Source organism: Dipodomys spectabilis, unplaced genomic scaffold (genome assembly GCF_019054845.1).
Source record: "Dipodomys spectabilis isolate Male_0828 unplaced genomic scaffold, ASM1905484v1 ptg000002l, whole genome shotgun sequence".
NCBI lineage: Eukaryota > Metazoa > Chordata > Mammalia > Rodentia > Heteromyidae > Dipodomys > Dipodomys spectabilis.
In genome coordinates this window covers 11,659,984-11,678,036 of record NW_024870679.1, presented here as the reverse complement: position 1 = coordinate 11,678,036, position 18,053 = coordinate 11,659,984, and the positions used below count along the sequence as shown (strand labels likewise).

Genomic DNA, 18,053 nt, shown 5'->3' with positions numbered 1-18,053 from the left:
TTGCTTTTCCATTCATTTTCCTTACTGTGGAAAAAAGGTAACAGTAACAAGCAATGTAATTAAATTTCTTGTAATTAGTTTTCAAAAGATATGTTTCATATCTCATATGTGTTACCTACTCATTTTAAGGGACTTAGGCTCTTGTCCTGATGTATTCATGCTTGAATGAGGTGGATTTAATTCCACTTGTTTTCTTAAAATAAGTGCTTCAGGCAGGAAAGTCTGTGAGACTCTTATCTCCAATAAACCACTAGAAAACCGGAAGTGGCGTTGTGGCTCAAGTGGTAGAGTGCTCACCTTGAGCTGAAGAGTGCAGGGACAGTGCCCAGGCCCAGAGTTCAAGCCCCATGACCAACAAAAATTAAATAAATAAATAAATAAATAAATAAATAAATATATATATATATATAAAATAAGTGGGAAAGGCTTCATCAATGATCTCTTAATGATTTCAGCAATGACTAGGGAATTCTGCAGAGCTTCTGAGTGGGAAAGCAGCAGGATACTTTTACATCGCCATCTTGATAACTACCAGCAAGACTGGAGGTGTGAAGAAATGAGGCAGGAAGGTAATGTCTATTGCTGTTTTTCGAATCAGCAGAAAGACTGCCTCTGTGAAGCCTAACTTCGGCTTCAATTGTTGTCTTTGCCTGTTGGTTCTTATATGTGAATTCTTTCTGTTTAATAAAATATTTTTGAAAGGTAGCTATCCGTCCAGTGTGGGGTACTCATTCAGTTTAGAAAAGGATGCCTTCAGTTCGGTGCTGATGGCTCACGCCTCTAATCCTAGCTACTCAGGAGGCTGAGATCTGAGGAAGGAGGTTCAAAGCCAGCCCAGGCAGGAGAGTCCTTTAGATTCTTATCTTCAATAAACCACTCAGAAAGCCAGAAGTGGCATTGTGCCTCGAGTGGTAGAGCACTCGCCTTGAGCTGAAGAGCTGAGGGACAGTGCCCAGAGTTCAAGCCCTATGACCAACATCTGACATGATCTCATACTAAATAATTCCCATCAGCTGGAAGCTCAGCCAACAGGCAAATACACACCACCCTCAAATGTCTGCTTCCACAAAACTTCCATCTGATCCTCACAGACATCTGAGGTTGGTGTGTATTCGCCTGTAGGCTGAGTTTCTCTCAAAATGATACTAGCCAGGTGCTGGTGGCTCACACCTGTAACCCTAGCTATTCAGGAGGCTGAGGATAGAGGTTTGAAGTCAGACTCTTATCTCCAGGTAACACACCAAAAAGCTGGGAATGGAGCTGTGGCTCAAGTGGTAGAGCACTAGCCTTATGCACAAAAGCTCAGGGACAGCACCCAAGCCCTGAGGTCAAGCTCCTAGAGTGGCGTCTGTGTGCATGTGTACGCGTGCACACGCACACACTCACACACAGAGATACTAGTTAGTCCTTGGTGCTGACATGGGTGTATGGAGTGACTTCCTTCCTCTCTTAGATATTCTTTCTCCCTCACTAAAGCTTCGGACTAGTGGATTTAGAGGATTTTAGTCATTCCTCCATTGTTGTACCTCTTTACCAGCAAAGAAAGATTTGAGATGCCTTTGGGACCCTTTTGTTAAACTAACTTCATTTAAAGTATATTTAATAGAATTTCCTAACATCTTACTCTACATAACTATCACTTTTCTTGCCACAGCTATTAAGATTTTAATTCCTCCTTTACTCTTACTAACACAAGAGACTAAGGATAATGCAAATGTACCTGGTCCCATCTCTACTACCTAGGGAGAGTCACACCTTTGTTTCCCGGATTCCCAAGGCAAACTACAAGTGTCTATAGGTTTCTGGAAATATCTGAACGCAGCTCTGCTGCAGATTCCATTGGGAATGGAGGGGTCCTTGGGTGAGGAAGCAGAAAGAAAATACTGTGTAATCTGTGGATTTATGAGTAGGTTGGTTCCCTGGGGTTCTTGGCTGGTGAAATCCTACAAATGCAGGGCCCTTGCTCAGCTCAGATGCAGGGTTGATAGGATCTAAAATTCACATGGCTGCCTGGGTGCCATGGGGGGGAAAAAAGTGCAGGAGCTACAAATAAGATGCACGTGCTTAATTTAGCAGAGGAAAAAAACTAAACTGCTTCCATAAAGATCATGTAAACCATAAAAAAGGAACACGGGAATTCAAGTTACACTGGAGGAATGTCGTTCAAGGACGATCAGCTAATCAGTTTACGGAGAAAGCACATCCACAACCTCCATAGAAAGCGGTTTATGAAAACTGAACAGTGCTTTTAAATCAGAATTAGTTCTTTGTGAGTCTGTAGTAAGTGATTATAGGGAAGGCAGAGAGAAGGAAGAGAAAAGGAGTAGGAAAGAAAGGGGAGATGGTGAATTTAGATAAAGTCATAGTCCTATATCTTAATTAGGATTCTTCTTAGCACGTGCTTTTCCTCTCTGTCTCCCTCATCTACATGTTCCTTTCCATCCTATTAGAGATAAATACCTTGTGTGTCTTTGTTTGTTTGATAGAACTGAAGATTGAACTCGTGGCTATGCATTTGCTGGCAGGTGCATTACCACTTGAGGAGTGTTACCAGCTCTCTTTCATTTAGTTTGTCCTTGCATCTTATCCTGTCATTCTTGCCTGGACCAGCCTTGGACAGTGATCCTCCTTCTTCTGCTTCCCATACAGTTTACAGATATTGGTCACTATGGCTGGAGTGTTTTGAAATATAAGGCTTATTAATTTTTTTGCCCTGATTTGCATACAACTATAATCCTTCTATACAATAGTCTTAGGTATTTTGAATATCTTGCTTTATTGTATGCATACACATATTTTATCTGTATAAACTTTCTTCTAAAAATTTTATGATATATATCAGGAACCTTTCTAGGTCTTGATTTACATGCTTCATTTTCACTGTTGAATAGTAATGATGATCAGCAATTATTAAATTTTGAGTGCCAGACATTGTTACAAGTTTATTTGCTATTAACTTACTAGAACTCTCATAGAAACCAATTTATGAAAAAGAAAATTGAGTCACTGAACATTTAAATGAGTTTTCTAAAGTCAAAATTGCCCAAATTTCCCAGTTATTCTGACTTGGAGACCTAGGAACAGAAGCACACGCTGTAATCTACCAGCTCACGTGGTAATGATATGCTATCTGTGATTTAACATCTCACTAAGGATACCACTTAGCTTTTCATGATTTGAGATGACAAACAGCTGTAATGAAGTTATAGGTAGCTTGCATATTAAGTGGACATTGAGATACAATGGGCAAGTTTCTACAGATGACTAAATCTTTTCATAAAACTAAATGCAATGAATGTTCAGAGTCACTTAGCTTTCAGAAAAATCATGAATTTTTCTTGTAAACTATGGTAATTAACCATATGACAAACTCCCCATAATTAAAGGATAAATCAGTGGCATAAAAATAAAGCAAGCCTGCATGCTATAATTACTCTTTGCTTATAGTTTATCAAACCTCTTATAGTCAAATGCACTTTGAATGTAAGAGGTTATGTAAGAATATAATGTCTACAAGAAACACAGAAAAGTGTCAACTTTTATGATAGCTTGGTCTAAAAATTGTCAAATCGGGGCCCATGCCTGCAGATCAACTGTAGAATAGGCGTCCACGCTCTCCTCAGGCTACCTGTTTTAAGAAATTAATGGCTCTGCCAATCAAAGAACTGGGGAGACTTTTGCATGCAGTCTTTGCCAATATAAGCTGTAATGAAAAACCGTGTATTTATTTTAGATATTCCTTATCCCTACAAGAGGAGTGATAGCTATCATAGGTTTCCTATAGGTGGTGGGCTTTCTATCATTCTGTCTGATGAGCACAAAACCATATCTTCAGAGTTGCAAGCCTACAAGCCTGTAATGTATTTTTAGTGTCCTAGCACCTCATCCCATGGTGTGTGTGTGTGTGTGTGTGTGTGTGTGTGTGTGTGTGTGTGCATTTTCTAGTTGCCAGACTGGTGTATCTTGAAAGTCAAAAGTAGTAAGTGTTGACAGTGGGCCAAGAATTGCACAGCCCACTTTCTTGTAGATGTGAGACATGGAACACAGACAAACAGGATGCACTTTTATTTAAAAAATCATATATCCTCAAGTAAAAGTATCTTCTTGCTTTGCAAAGTGCAAGACCAATCTACAATGCATTCTGTATGCAGATACTCAGCTTGTAGCATAAGGAATACAGGTACTTTCACTGTGAAATTCACTTTGATTTTTCTTTTATGATCCTTAAATAACTGCACAAAGGGGTTTCAATTCAACACGTCAGTTTGTGAACACAAAGCATCTTTATCAATGTCACCTTTTCCATTGTTCCTCCCCTTCTCTCTCAACCCCTCCAATCCCTTCAAGTTGTCTGGTTCCATCTCCTCACATGCACATTGAATATTATGACTGTGTTTGTCCACTCTTCCTCTCTACATTTGTCTGCCTTCCCTCTACTTGACCTCTTCCCCTACGTACAACACATGTTTCAGGTTCCTGGTATTGTTTTCTAAAAAAAATTGTTTAACTGTAAAGTTAGTTGTTCAGAGGAGTTATAACATTGTAATTTTCCCTTGTGACTATCATACTTCAGACAACAGGTTTATTTATCTATGCCATATGACCTTGCATGTTTTCATGTATGGTTAAAATTTAGATCCATCTTCCACATATGGAAGAACACATACCTTTCTGGGCCTAACTTATTTCACATAAGATAATTTTTTCCAGGGCTACCCATTTCCCCTAAATGCAGTTTTCTAAGATGACCTTTTCAGTGACAAATTCTTGCTAAGTATCACGTTAGACTCAAATGAAGTAAACCAACACGTTAAAGGGGACCCTGTCCAAAGGTACATAGGAAAATCATTATTAATTAGTTCTGGATGGCAATTACATTTGGAACTACAATAATGAATCACCTGCACAGATGTTACCTTTTCCAGGGGACTTTCCGCCCGGGGAATGCTGATCATTCGCATCTGGGCCAGACTGTCCATGTGTATGTGCTCATTTTCAGGTTGTCGTCCTTTGAAATTATTGACCACACACACAACCTAAAATATCAGAAAACAAACATACATCCTATGACTATCACCCTTTAGAGTCATTTAATAACTTGACATACAGTCATCAAGTAGTAAAAAAAAATCTTTACACATCACCTGTGCAAAACTTTACATCTAGATTTATTTTGTGTAAATTTCAATAGCTATCCCAACATAGATAGATTTGAGAGAATTCACCAGCTCAATGAATAATAACAACTTCATTATTCCCAAATTTTCACTGATGTACAGCCAATGCTCACATCAATCCAAAAATAAAACTATAACCTTATAAAAATTCATAGCATGCTAACCTTTCCCTAATGTGGCTAACCTACAACTTAATTTACATGCTAATTATTTCCCATTGCTTCAAGATTGTTACATTCATCATAATCCTTCTCCAACTGGCACTCCCAAATTTAGTAACATGCCATTGATTAACCTAGCTTATTGTCCCTATATATAACTGGCACTTCAACAATAGCCAATGGGACCACTATGGAAATATAAGACCTTTTCCGTAAGAGAAATTGACCCTTTTTACAATTAATTATCTTCCAGACTCAAAGAATCTGAATTAAATCACAAGTTTTCATAGTCTCTTCTGTGAATAAAAAGAGAGTTTTGGTATTTTTCCAAAGTATATTCTTAAAAACCTTCCCTAGCTTTCTGATTTAGTAGGCTAAGGAGGAGAACAGAGATCAGCACTGTCACACAGACTCCAGAATTTTCTGATGCAGGTAATTCATATTTAAGAAATAATGAATTAAGCAACAAAGGGAAATTATTCACTATTATTTGTTTATAGGAACAAGTGAGTCTGGTATTGGGTTTTTCTTTGCTGGGTTTTATATTCCCCTATAAGTCAAAGTACAGATCTTACTTAAATTGTACTGTAACAGTCATTTTTTTAAAGAAATGGTAAATCTATAATAATACTTACATTGTATGTTTTCATACAATGCTCCATTAGGTAGTTTTTTTTTTAAGACTTATTATTGATTCTTCTCTTCCTCTCCCTCCCTATCTCCCTTTCTTACTGCCAGACTTTTTCCTTCCCTCCCTTTATTCCTTCCTTCCTTCTTTCTTTCCTTCTTTTTTTTCTGTCCTTATATGGGATTGAACCCAGGACCTCCTTGTCTTGACCTGTTTAGTTGGCTAATACAGTCTAGAAATGATTTACTTTTATTAAAAAATGGTAAGCAAAGTCAAGGATTTAGTTTTTTATTATAGTCTATGTGTTCTTAGGCCAATGAGATCTTGGTTACTCAATCTGTAAGTTAAATATACAAATCTATAAACACCTATTTATGATACTTTATAACAAAAAATTACTTCCTCGCAAACTACTATTTATGTCTCACCCTTTCAGAGGTCTAGAAGAATTAGATTAGAAATATGGATCAAATCCTGTTCATTGGATAGCTCGCCTTTAGCCTTTGCACCCAGTTCTGTAAGGTAAAAGATGGTAAGCGCTTGCACTTGGGGAAGTGGTAAACCTACTGTCAAATGCTGCAAGTTTCCTGACCTCACAAAAGCATTAGCAGATGTGGACTGCTCAAGAGGCAGGGTCAGAAAACATCTGTCTAGAGAGCCAAGACTAAATAATTTTGGTTTTATAGAATTATATCTATCAACTATTCAACTCTGCCATGGGGAAGTAGACATCCTGTCAGTTCACAAATGAGCAGGCACACTGATGTTCCAATAAACTTTCTTTACAAAAACAGGCCTGGTCTACAAGCTGGTTGACATTGCTCAGGAATACAAAGGACATAATCAAGAATTTTACCTGACAATTACAATAAAACAAACCAGCAGTATCATTTCTACCCCATAAAACACACTCACATGCACACACACGTACATATACGAATTTCTTTCTCATTAGTATTATAAATTACTAGCAAGTTGAGCATATGAAAAAATTGCTAATTCTGTAGTAAACATTTTTGAAAGAAAATAACTTTGTACACAGACATAAAGCTTGTGAGATGAAGTTATCTGATTGAACTCTGTGGGTCTTAAATTAGCATAATTATGTATTTTTCTTTTATTTGGTGCTTAGAAGTAGACATTTTAAGTTTTATTTATAATGGAGTCTTTAGAAGGATATATTGTTCCTGCTCCTTGCCTAAAATAAAACACAGGTTAATAGCACTGAAACATCAGAGAATTCATTTGTGAAATTTTAAGCAATCAACATATAGTAAACACTTATTAAATAGTATTTATTAACAGTAGTTCTTCACTTTTGTTATTTAAATTCTAAGAAAATACATGATCAAATCTTCTTGGAATCATATTTAAGTAAATCATGCTTAATAAAGACATCATACTTAATAAATATTATCTGCTAAATTTCACAAGTCTGGAACTGATTTACTGTTAGTAAACTTAATAAGCAACAGCAAGACACTAGGTTTTTGACCCTTAGTCAATATGTTCTTGGTTAGCTCTCTGGGGTCTAGATTTTCTCAGTTGGAAAGAAAAGAGACTACATCATCATCATCATCATTTTTGGGTGCTGGCTTGCTTTGTGCTCACAGAGAACTATGATTCATTTTTATCACTAAGCTGTTTCTTTGGCTGGCGAAGTTGTGACACATTGAAAACAGATTCATAACTAAATTCAAGACTTGCTCTTGTCCTGAACTACCCCGTAGATCTTCTCAGGGAGGATCTTCACCTCTCCCCTACCCCTAATCCTTCGCCCCCCACCACCCCCCTTCCAATTCCCTTCCCTGTGTAGCCTTACAAGGCTTCATTTTTTTTTTTACCCCTCCTGAGTTCAACCACTCACTTGGATTTTACTTTGTGAAAACCTCTATTTCTTCCATCTTCTTTAGTGTATGTCTACCAATGACTCCTAAAGGAGAACCAGCCACCACCTCTTGCTTGGATTCCTATGTAGCTTTCTAAAAAATTGTCCCCTGAGAAGCAGTATGACCCTCCTCAACTATGGTCCATGGTGATGTGACAGTAGCCTTTCCTAAGGCAAGCTGCTTGTGTCTTCCTATTAAAACCATGTTGCAGCTTGGCTTTCCGTTCCTTACAGTGTGAATGCCAGTCCACCTTCGTAACCTTCTTTCTTTTAGTATTCCTAACACTGTTTGTTCTGTTCTACTTTGGAGACTCTAGGTCAGGTCCACCATCTTGGATGCCATATGTAACTTGGTCTTGCTGAATCATGGCACACAAGAGAATTCTCTGAGCCCTCGGGTAGGATAACTTGGTTTGGGGGTACTGTTTTGCTTTGTGCTCACAGAGAACTATGATTCCTTTGATCAGAGCCCCTATCTCAATTGGAAATTATATATTCTTTTTAGCAATTCTTGGCTGATGTATGCTTCCTGTATGACGCTGTCCTCCCCAAAGTGGGGGAATTTGCTCATCACTGCATTTCCAGTGCTGCAGTAAATGAAAAGATTAACAAATGAGCATATGTTCAGGCCTGATATGCTCAAGTTTTCTGATGCATATATAGATACATACATATAAAACTTAAAATTAACTTCCTTTGAAGCACCCTGTTTTTTATTTATTTATTTTTTTTATTGTAAAGATACTATACAGAGGGTTACAGTTACATGAGTGAGGTAATGAGTACACTTCCTCTTGAACATTGTTACCCCCTCCATTGTTTTCCCCCTACCATCCCCTCCCTCCCTTCCCCGAGGTTCTTTTTTTTTTTTTTTGATTGTGATTAAGTGATTACATAATTTCAAAGTCACAAGTTCATTCTAACTTTCCTGGAGCAAATTGTCTATCACAGTCTGTAATATATAACAGTGTTCACATGTTATGTACCATATTTGTGATCAGCAGCATGGGGATATTTAGTAGTGGTTCAACCAGATGAGCGGGAGTTCTTTGTTTCTTAAGTCCTGTTAGTTTTGTCGTATCACCTAACATTTTGGATTTAGCATCCACTTATCAGGGAGACCATGTACCGTTTGTCTCTTCATTCTTGGCTTACCTCGCTCAACATGATTCCTTCTAGCTCCATCCATTTCCCTGCAAATGCCATTATTTTGTCATTTCTAATGGCTGCATAATATTCCACTATAGATACCACAATTTTTGGATCCATTCATCTGTGGTGGGGCATCTAGGTTGTTTCCATATCCTAGCTATTGCGAACAGTGCTGCAATAAACATGGAGGTGCACGTGTCCTTGTATATTGGTTCCTTGTTGTTCAGGGTAGATGCCTAGAAGTGGTATGACTGGGTTGTAGGGGAGGTCAATCTTTAGCTTTCTAAGGACCCTCCAGACTGCTTTCCAAAGTGGTTGTATAAGTGTACATTCCCACCAGCAGTGTAATAGGGTTCCTCTTTCTCCACATCCCCTCCAGCATTTGTCGTTGGCTGATTTGTGGATGTGGGACATTCTGACTGGGGTAAGGTGGTATCTCAGGGTTGTCTTTATTTGCATTTCCTTCACCACCAGGGATGATGAACATTTCCTCATGTGTTTCTTTGCCATTTTTATTTCTTCATTTGAGAAGTCCCTCTTTAGTTCCCTTGCCCATTTAGTAATTGGTTTGTTAGGTTTGGGAGGGATTAGTTTCTTGAGTTCCCTGTATATACAGGATGTTAACCCCTTGTCTGATATATTGCTGGTAAATATTTTTTCCCAATTAGTTGGTTGTCTTTCTAGCTTAGTTGCGATAGATTTAGCTGTGCAGAAGCTTTTTATTTTAAGGTAGTCCCATTTGTCGAGTCTCTCTTCAACTTGTTGTGACCCTGGGACTCTGTTCAGGAAGTTCCTTCCTGTGCCTATTAGTTCAAGTGTCTCTCCTACTCTGTCCTGCAGTAGTTTCAGAGATTCAGGTTTAATGTTAAGGTCTTTAATCCATTTTGAGTTGATGTTGGTGCATGGTGATAGGCTGGGGTCCACTTTTAGTTTTCTGCATGGAAGCACCCTGTTTTTATATTAGCACCTTCCATGTGCATAATTCTACTCTCTCCTACAAAAATGGCATTAATATGGGTGAGAAGGTTGAAGGGTGACACTGATCAAGATGCATGGTATTCAAAAACTGCTTTGTTGAATGGCAACTCTTTGGTACAAGTACTTAATGATATAAAAATGTGTGTAATTGAAAAAATGGTACGAATGAATCATTACTATCTAATAGTGGTGATAACTGAGTTCATTTGTGTTTGCTTTTCCTCTTCCCTTATGGCAAAGAACTATCATCATTGTCTGGGATAAGTTGATGACCCTTGGGGTCAAGCAGGTCTCATTAGTTTTAATTTTAGGACCTTTCATATACCAACTTTGTGAAAAAAGTACACTGAAGTCAATACCAAAGGCCTCACTTTTTTTTTTAATCCACAGAATGAAGACAACACATCTCCATGACAAAGATTATAGGAATAATGAACCATTGTTATCATTATACAAGATAACATGACAAGTTCATGCTGTTGTGGCTTAATAAACTTCAACTATTCTGTTTGGCGAAGCCAGATTTTAGGCGTGCAAAGAATTTGAATCTAGTGCAGTGCCTGAGGCCCATTGCTTTCTTGTACCCAGCACTGGGCTGCACTTGCTACACGCAAGACTTGAACCCTGGGAAATAAATAAATCTGCATTCATATTTCAAATACTTCCTGAGCAGTTCCCATTTCCCAGATGCTGCTCTAGGGACTAGGGATCCACAGCAAACAAGACAACAGGAAATCTTCTGCAGGAAAACCTTACATTCTAATTTGATTGTGAACAAAAAGGCAAAACCAAAAATGGTAGATGTAGTGTAGAAATGGCTGAGAGAGGAGATGGAGAAAAGTAAAGGAGTGAATGAGGACTGGCTTCTCCTAGGAGTGAGACAGTGCTTTAAACACAGCTCAAGGGAAGTCTTCCTATTTGAGGAATAATATGTGATGCATGCCAAGTTCAGGGTCACACAACCAGCAAATAGCAAAGCATGACGTTGACAAGTTTGCTGTTGTCATTTTTTTCCCTCACTCTCATCTCCTTATTTTATTTTCTAAAATACACAAGAGGAAAGGCATTCACACTAAAACAAATGTGTAGGATGGCCAAGGCTGGTTTGTGAGGGAGAAGGAAGCTTTGATTGTACACAGTGTGCAGGATTAGGAAGAAGGGAAATTGAGGTTTGCTAGTGAGAGAGCTACCAGATCATCGAGGGCCCTAACAAGGCAAAGAAGCATCTGGATCAGCTGTACCAGAAACAAGGTTTTGTAACAATCTCCAAGCAGGCAGGTTCTGGTTAGAAAAAAGCCAGGAAAGGGAAGACTTCTATTTATCTTTATTTTCTGTAGTGGAAATGAGCTAGACGAGTCAGTAGTAGTGGGAAACAAACTAGGAGAGACTGAGTCAAAAGCAAATGTTAGCAATGGCATCTGGGTGAGGGGAGGAGGGGTCTAACCATGACACAGGGACCTAGAGTTGGTTAGTGTTTGTTTTACTGTGGGCTCATTTTAGAATCCCGCATAGGTCGCACAATTATTGGAAACACCCCAAGATGCTGCAAACCAGAGGTGCAGTGGTGCCTAAAATAAATGAAGTGCTGAGCTGTCCAAATGAGAAAACTGGGAGTCATAGATTTCTCTCTTCATCCCATCAGTCCCACATCTAGCTTCAACCACCACTCCAATTTCTCAGCCCTTCTGAGGACCAGTCCCACACACTGTGCCATCATGGACCAATTTAAACCATTTTATTTCCCTGCTTCTGAAGTTTTATTTTCCACCCAACATATTTTCAAAGCAAGGGGAAAAAAATCTCACAGGGTAAAAAAAGAGAAAATGAAGAAACAAACTACCACGGATGGAATTTATTTCAGTGCTTCACGAAATCCTTCATGAACTCACAGTTGTCCTAAGGGAGGCTGTGGTGGTTCTCACTTAAACAGACAGAGAGTGAGGCTCAGAAAGGTTGAGTGGAGCCAGGCATCAGTGGCTCATGTCTGTAATCCTAGCTACTCAGGAGGCTGAGATCTGAGGATCACGGTTCAAAGCCAGCCCAGGCAGGAAAGTCCGTGAGCCACTTATCTCCAATAAACCACTAGAAAACTCTAAGTGGTGCTGTGGCTCAAGTGGTAGAGCGCTCTCCTTGAGCTGAAGAGCTGAGGGAGAGCGCCCAGGCCCAGAGATCAAGCCCCATGACTGACAAAAAAATAAAAAATAAAAGAAAGGTTGAATGGACTCACTTGCACACAGCCAGTTATGAAGAAACTCGATTCAAATAGGCTGCTTTTGTTTTTGTTCACTTGTTTCTACCCTCATCAAAGTCTGACAATGGTGTCTGGTTCACTGCTACTTTAATATCATGACATGCAAAACGATCCAGCATATATCTATGTCCCCTTCCATCCTGTCCCTCTTGTCATTTGTGTTCAAGAAGTGGTATCCTCCCAGGAGGCTACTCTTTCTCGTGCACAAACCATAACCCGGATCCAAGTAGGATCACCATGTATGCTGATTTTATGAAATATTTCTTACTGCCTTTGTATACTGTGTTCTTCGTTCTTCATTCCTTAGACTGAACCTAGACCTGTCTCTGTGCTAAGCTTTTCAAGTTGTTATATCTCCCCCCTTTCCTGCCCCTAATTCTAATAGGGTTTATCTCTCATTGGAGGTCATGGTACTTCTGTTTATACTTGTCATCTTCTGTGAACTTTTGTCTGTTTTTCCCACCTGACTCTGATATAGTTAAGCACATACACTAGACTTCTTAGCACTAAGTACTGAGACTGGTATAGAGTAAGGACCAATAAATGTTTATCTCACCATATTAGGCAGGGAGGAGACATTTAAGGGAGTAATCGATTTATATGGAGTATAAAGGGAATGACGATAACTCAGAGGAGGCAGGGTACAAGACAGCACCATATCTGCCCCACATCCTGCCCTATATTGTCATGGAGATCACAGTAGATTATAGTTTAGGACACTTCTTGCTATAGTATCTGATGATCCCCAGTTATGAACCCAATGGGGTCATTCCCAACTCTACCCCCAAACTCTTCCTTTGGGGACACCACAGTCTTGCTTTCCATCTGACATAATCATTCTTGTTGGGTCTCCAAACCAAACTGCATGTATGTCCCACTGGAACCAGAACATGCATATCAGAGTGTCCTCACATATTTGTTTCTAAGCACAGTAACTGGTAGCCGTGGACGCTCATAAACAATTAGGAATCAACACTTACAACTTAGCTTATTAATTGGCTGAACCATTATTTCCACATGAACTTTTGTGTGTGGTAATGCTTAAAGAGAAATGTTGAAAAGTTTAGAGAGGGTCTTAATGCCTCACAAGTCCATGGTCCAGCAAATCGCCAACAAAGTGGATCTCCAGACGGAGAAATAACTGGGGAAAAGTGACCCCAGGGTTCTGGTTTGGCCTTGTTGGGATCTATTATGTTCTCTGGAAGTACAGAAAAGATACAGCTGCCACCAGGCCAATAGGAAGGCTGATAAGAAAACCAGGCCAGATGTTTTGAACCTGGAAAGCTGAAACACAGCTGCATCTTACAGCACTGTTGGGAAATTCTGACTGCTAGTATGCACTTTGGCTGGCTTATAATTATTTTCATTTTGTTAATTCATTTTAGTCATGGTGAATGAAAGAACAAGTTTTGATATAAGCCTGGGACCTTGTTTTCATGAGACTGTAATTCATCTCAAAGAAAGAGGGATATCAAGTCATTAAGTTTGGCCCAAGTTCATTTCTATACTTAGGTGATAAAATGTGGCCTAGAGTGACTGACTGCAAAGATGATGAGCAAACTGTTACCAAAAAGCTGAATCCCAGCAATTCACAGCGGCTCAATCTCCAGCCAATCAGAATAACAGCTGCCAAAGCATGTCCATATACGGCAAATGCTAACTGCAACCAATCAGGACGTTCCTTTATGTTAACTTCCTTTCCTCTATCTATAAATGAAACCCACACATATAGTAGGGTTGGGCAATCCCAATCAACTCTGACAGAACTTGAGAGGTTCTAGATCCTGATTTTGTTCTCAGTCTGTCTCTGTCTCTCTTTCTCAAATAAACTGTTCAATTTATCTCCTCTCAGACTTACTTTTTTGTAGGTAGTACTGGGGTTGGAATTCAGGGCACTGTGCTTGCTAGGCAAGTTGTCTGTCACTTGAGCCAGGCTCCCAACACATTTGTGCTTTTTGCCCAGGGTCTGACTTCAAACTATGCTTGCTGCTCCCACAGCTGGGATTTCAGATAAACACCACCATGGCTAGCTTATTTGTCAAAATTGTGGGTCTCACTAAGTTTTTTTTGCCAGGCTGTCCTGAACCCACAAATACAAGTATCTCCCCCCCTCTCTCTTCTTTTCTTCCATCCCTCCCCTTCCCATTTTCCTTTCCCTCTTTCCCTTCCTCTTCTATCTCCCCCTCCTTCTCCCCCTTGCCCTCTTCTTAGACTGATTTCAGGTCTCAGCTTGTTAGGCATTGAGCCATATTTGTAGCCTCTCTTGGAGTTGGTCTTACTTTTATGCTTGAGCAAGCCCTGAGGGTTTTCCTACATGTGTTTCCCCATTTTGCTAGGAATGGCAAGTGTGCACCCCTGTGCCCAGCTACTGTCCTCACAGTTGGTCATTAATTGAGATAGTGTCTCAAAAACTTCTTTTCCCCACAACTGGCCCCCAATAACAATCCTTTCAGCCTCCCAAGTAGCTAAGATGATAAGTTTTAACGACCACACTTGGCCATATTTTTATCTTATTTGTTGTTTTTGTTTTTGCCAGTCCTGGGGTTTGAACTCAGGGCCTGGGTGCTGTCCCTGAGTCTTTTTGTGCTTACAGTTAACACTCTACCACTTGAACCACACTGCCACTTCCCGCCTTTTCTGAGTAGTTTATTTTAGATAAGAATCTCACAACGACTTTTCTACCTAGGCTGGCTTTGAACCATAATCCTCAGATCTCATATTCCTGAGTAGTTTAGAATTGCAGGCATAAACCCCTGGTGCCTGGCTTTTTAAAAATGTTTAAAGAGAGATTTAGGCTTAATTCTCCTAATGACCTTGAGAATCAGAATGGTGATATTACAAAGAAAATGAAGCATAAAATGTGGACTAGAGATGAGGTCATGGTCAGCACTGCCACAGGAGAGTCTGGAAAATACAATCTGTTCCAAACGCGACGTATGTGAATGTCCTGAAACATTTGTCAATTGAGTGGAAAAGCTCACAAATGGGGTTTTTGTTTTTTTTTTTGCTTACTAGTTATTAGAAGCTACCAAAAGGTGAATGAGGAATACAGTTAGAGCAAGAGCAACTCAGTGTGATCAAATAGGAAGTTGCTTTTTAATTTATAGTGTTTTAATGCAAAAATGTCTTTTGTTGCTTTTTTTTTTTTTTGGCGGTACTGAGGACTGAGCTCAGGGCCTTGAACTTCAGTGTTTTACCATTTGAGCCTAAGTCCTTTTGCTTTTTCAGTTGGTCTCTCAGTACCTTTGCCAAAGTAGGCCTCTGACGTCAATCTTCTTATCTCTCTCTCCCAAGTAGCTAGTATGATAGACATGTACCACCACACACCTGGCTTAGTTCTTAAATGGAGCCTTGTTAATTTTTGCCCAGGCTGGTCTCAAACTGTGACCCTCCTGTCTTTGTTTCCTGAGTAGTGAGGATTCTAGGTATGTGAATAAGTGAACTTATTTATAAAATAGTCTTGAGTTATGCTCTAGACATTTTATCCTTTTGGCAAAATGCCATATACTTGCATTTACGATGGACTGAGGTACTTTAAAGTCAGAATGCAGTACGGTTTTTAGTATCAGAACCTCTGAGATAGTCCAAGGAAGTCTGAGGATATGGGGGCGGAAGGCTGGCTTACTTCCCTGGAAGTCACTGTGGATGCTCATCACAGTGTGGTGGTAAAGCTGAAAGGGATAGTGCTGTCTTGGAAACTATGGAGAACTCTTGGCTACAGGTGAGTCACAGGTGAGCACTGTCGTGAGACTCCTGAAGCACACAGGAGGAAGAAGCTAAGATGCTTCGAGTTGCTTTAGATAACTCCAGAAAAAAAATTAAGTACTGAGAAGATCTTAAATAAATCCAAACAAGCTAATCATTAATATCATCCAGGGAGGACCAGTTTTAGACTAGTTCTATTTTATCTGACACTATGTTAGTCACCTTTAAATACAGACTTTATTTTTTTTTTGTCCCCCAAAACTGATTTTAGGCAGATTGAATGGAAGGGGAAGGAGAAAAGATTGACTTAAAATACACAGATTATCTTTTTTTTTTTTTTGTCGGTCCTGGGGCTTGAACTCTGGGCCTGGGCACTGTCCCTCAGCTCTTCAGCTCAAGGCTAGCGCTCTACCACTTGAGCTACAGCGCCACTTCTGGTTTTCTGGTGGTTTATTGGAGATAGGAGTCTCAAGGTCTCTCCTGCCCGGGCTGGCTTTGAACCGCGATCCTCAGATCTCAGCCTCCTGAGTAGCTAGGATTTACAGGCGTGAGCCACCAGCGCCCGGCCACAGATTATCTTTTGGTGTATCACATTCACACAAACTCAGTGCTTCACCATTACTTCTTAAAGGTGGTTATTCAGTTTCACTAAACAGCCTCAGATCACTAAGACAAATCTGTACTTACCAGAAATACTGCTATGGATATGCCAACGAGAAAACCTGCAATCACATCTGACCAGTGGTTCCGGTACTCAGCTACTCTGTTGAGTCCAGTAAGAAAAGCCAAGCACATTAGTCCTAGGCAGAGAACTGGCTTGGCAAGTCTGGTTCCTTTGGCTTTGATGGTATTGGTAATGTACATCTGAAATAATAAATAAAAATAAGACATTTCATGAGAACATAACCTTACTATACACACGTGACATATTATTTTGATGTGAACAAAGTTATATTGGCTATATAGATGCCTAGATAGCTCAAATCATTTGCTACAGTTTATGAATTATTTTAAAACACACATGTGTGTATGCACACGCACACGCACATGTGTGCATGTGCACAGTAATACTGGGGCTTCAACTTAGGGTCTGTGTATTGTCTCTGAGCCTTTTTTACTCAAGTCAGGCTGTCTACCACTTGAGCCACAGCTCTACTGCTGTTTTATTTTGGTGGTTAATTGGAAATAAGAGTTTCACATCTTTTCCTGCCCAGGCTGGCTTTGAATCTCAATCTCTTGAGTAGCTAGCATCATGGGCATGAGCCACCAACACACAGCTGAAAGTAAAATTTAAAGAGTAGCAATTACAATTTCAAGAGTAGCATTTTTACTTACCTGACAGCTATTTCTTACGAATGGCTCGTTCTTAAGTGACATTATTAATCATCTAAGCACACAAAGCACAAATACTCCAAATGTCCTTGTTTGTCACCTCTTGTTGTATCTACTACATTTGTACATTAAATCAGTCTCAGCAATACAATAAGAAGGGGGAAATTGATCATTTAATGTTTGACTTTCATCCTACCATATTCAGATGTATACTTGATAAGGCAAGAATTGTGAATCTAGTAGATAAATTAAAGGAGTAGGTTTCCAGTAATTAAACATTTCTTTGAAGAAAGGATTTAATGTTTGATGCAACACCAAGGTTTGCGTTAATGTTGTGACCAGAAATTGTGGAAATAATTTGCTTACATCTAACAGCAAAATACAATAAAGAAAACATGTAAACTAAAACACAGCAATGACCAGACGTCTACATTGTATCATTTTCCTATATGCTAATGAAGAGCATATTGTGTCATCTGATTGAACCAATGCTCAGGACTAATCCTGATCCCATGACCAACCTGGCGTATTACTCTGTAAGCATCTCTGGTGACTGCAAGTAGGAAGTGTCAGTTATTACTGAAGTTAATAGTAAAGCAATTATGAAAGGGATATCGTTGAGACTATTGCTAGGTTTCTGCGGTTGTTAATGTCGGTATCTACTTCTGCTAATAGTCTCAGAAAAAAATGCTTAGAGTGGATTTAATCATTTCACTATTATCCTGGTTTAAATTTTTAAAAATACATTTGCCTAAGCAAGTAAACCAAAATCAGCATTAAA

At 39.4% G+C, this 18,053-nt stretch overlaps 1 protein-coding gene across 1 annotated transcript in view; it reads right to left on the bottom strand.

Moving 5' to 3' along the window:
• Positions 1–18,053, bottom strand: part of Plppr5 (phospholipid phosphatase related 5) — a 170,778-nt gene that overhangs the window by 18,542 nt on the left and 134,183 nt on the right. The window contains exons 7-8 of the mRNA XM_042683186.1: positions 16,628–16,804; positions 4,902–5,036 (exon numbers count right to left, since the gene is read on the bottom strand). Coding sequence (XP_042539120.1) covers positions 4,902–5,036; positions 16,628–16,804 — 312 coding nt within the window. The remainder of the gene's footprint in view (positions 1–4,901; positions 5,037–16,627; positions 16,805–18,053) is intronic.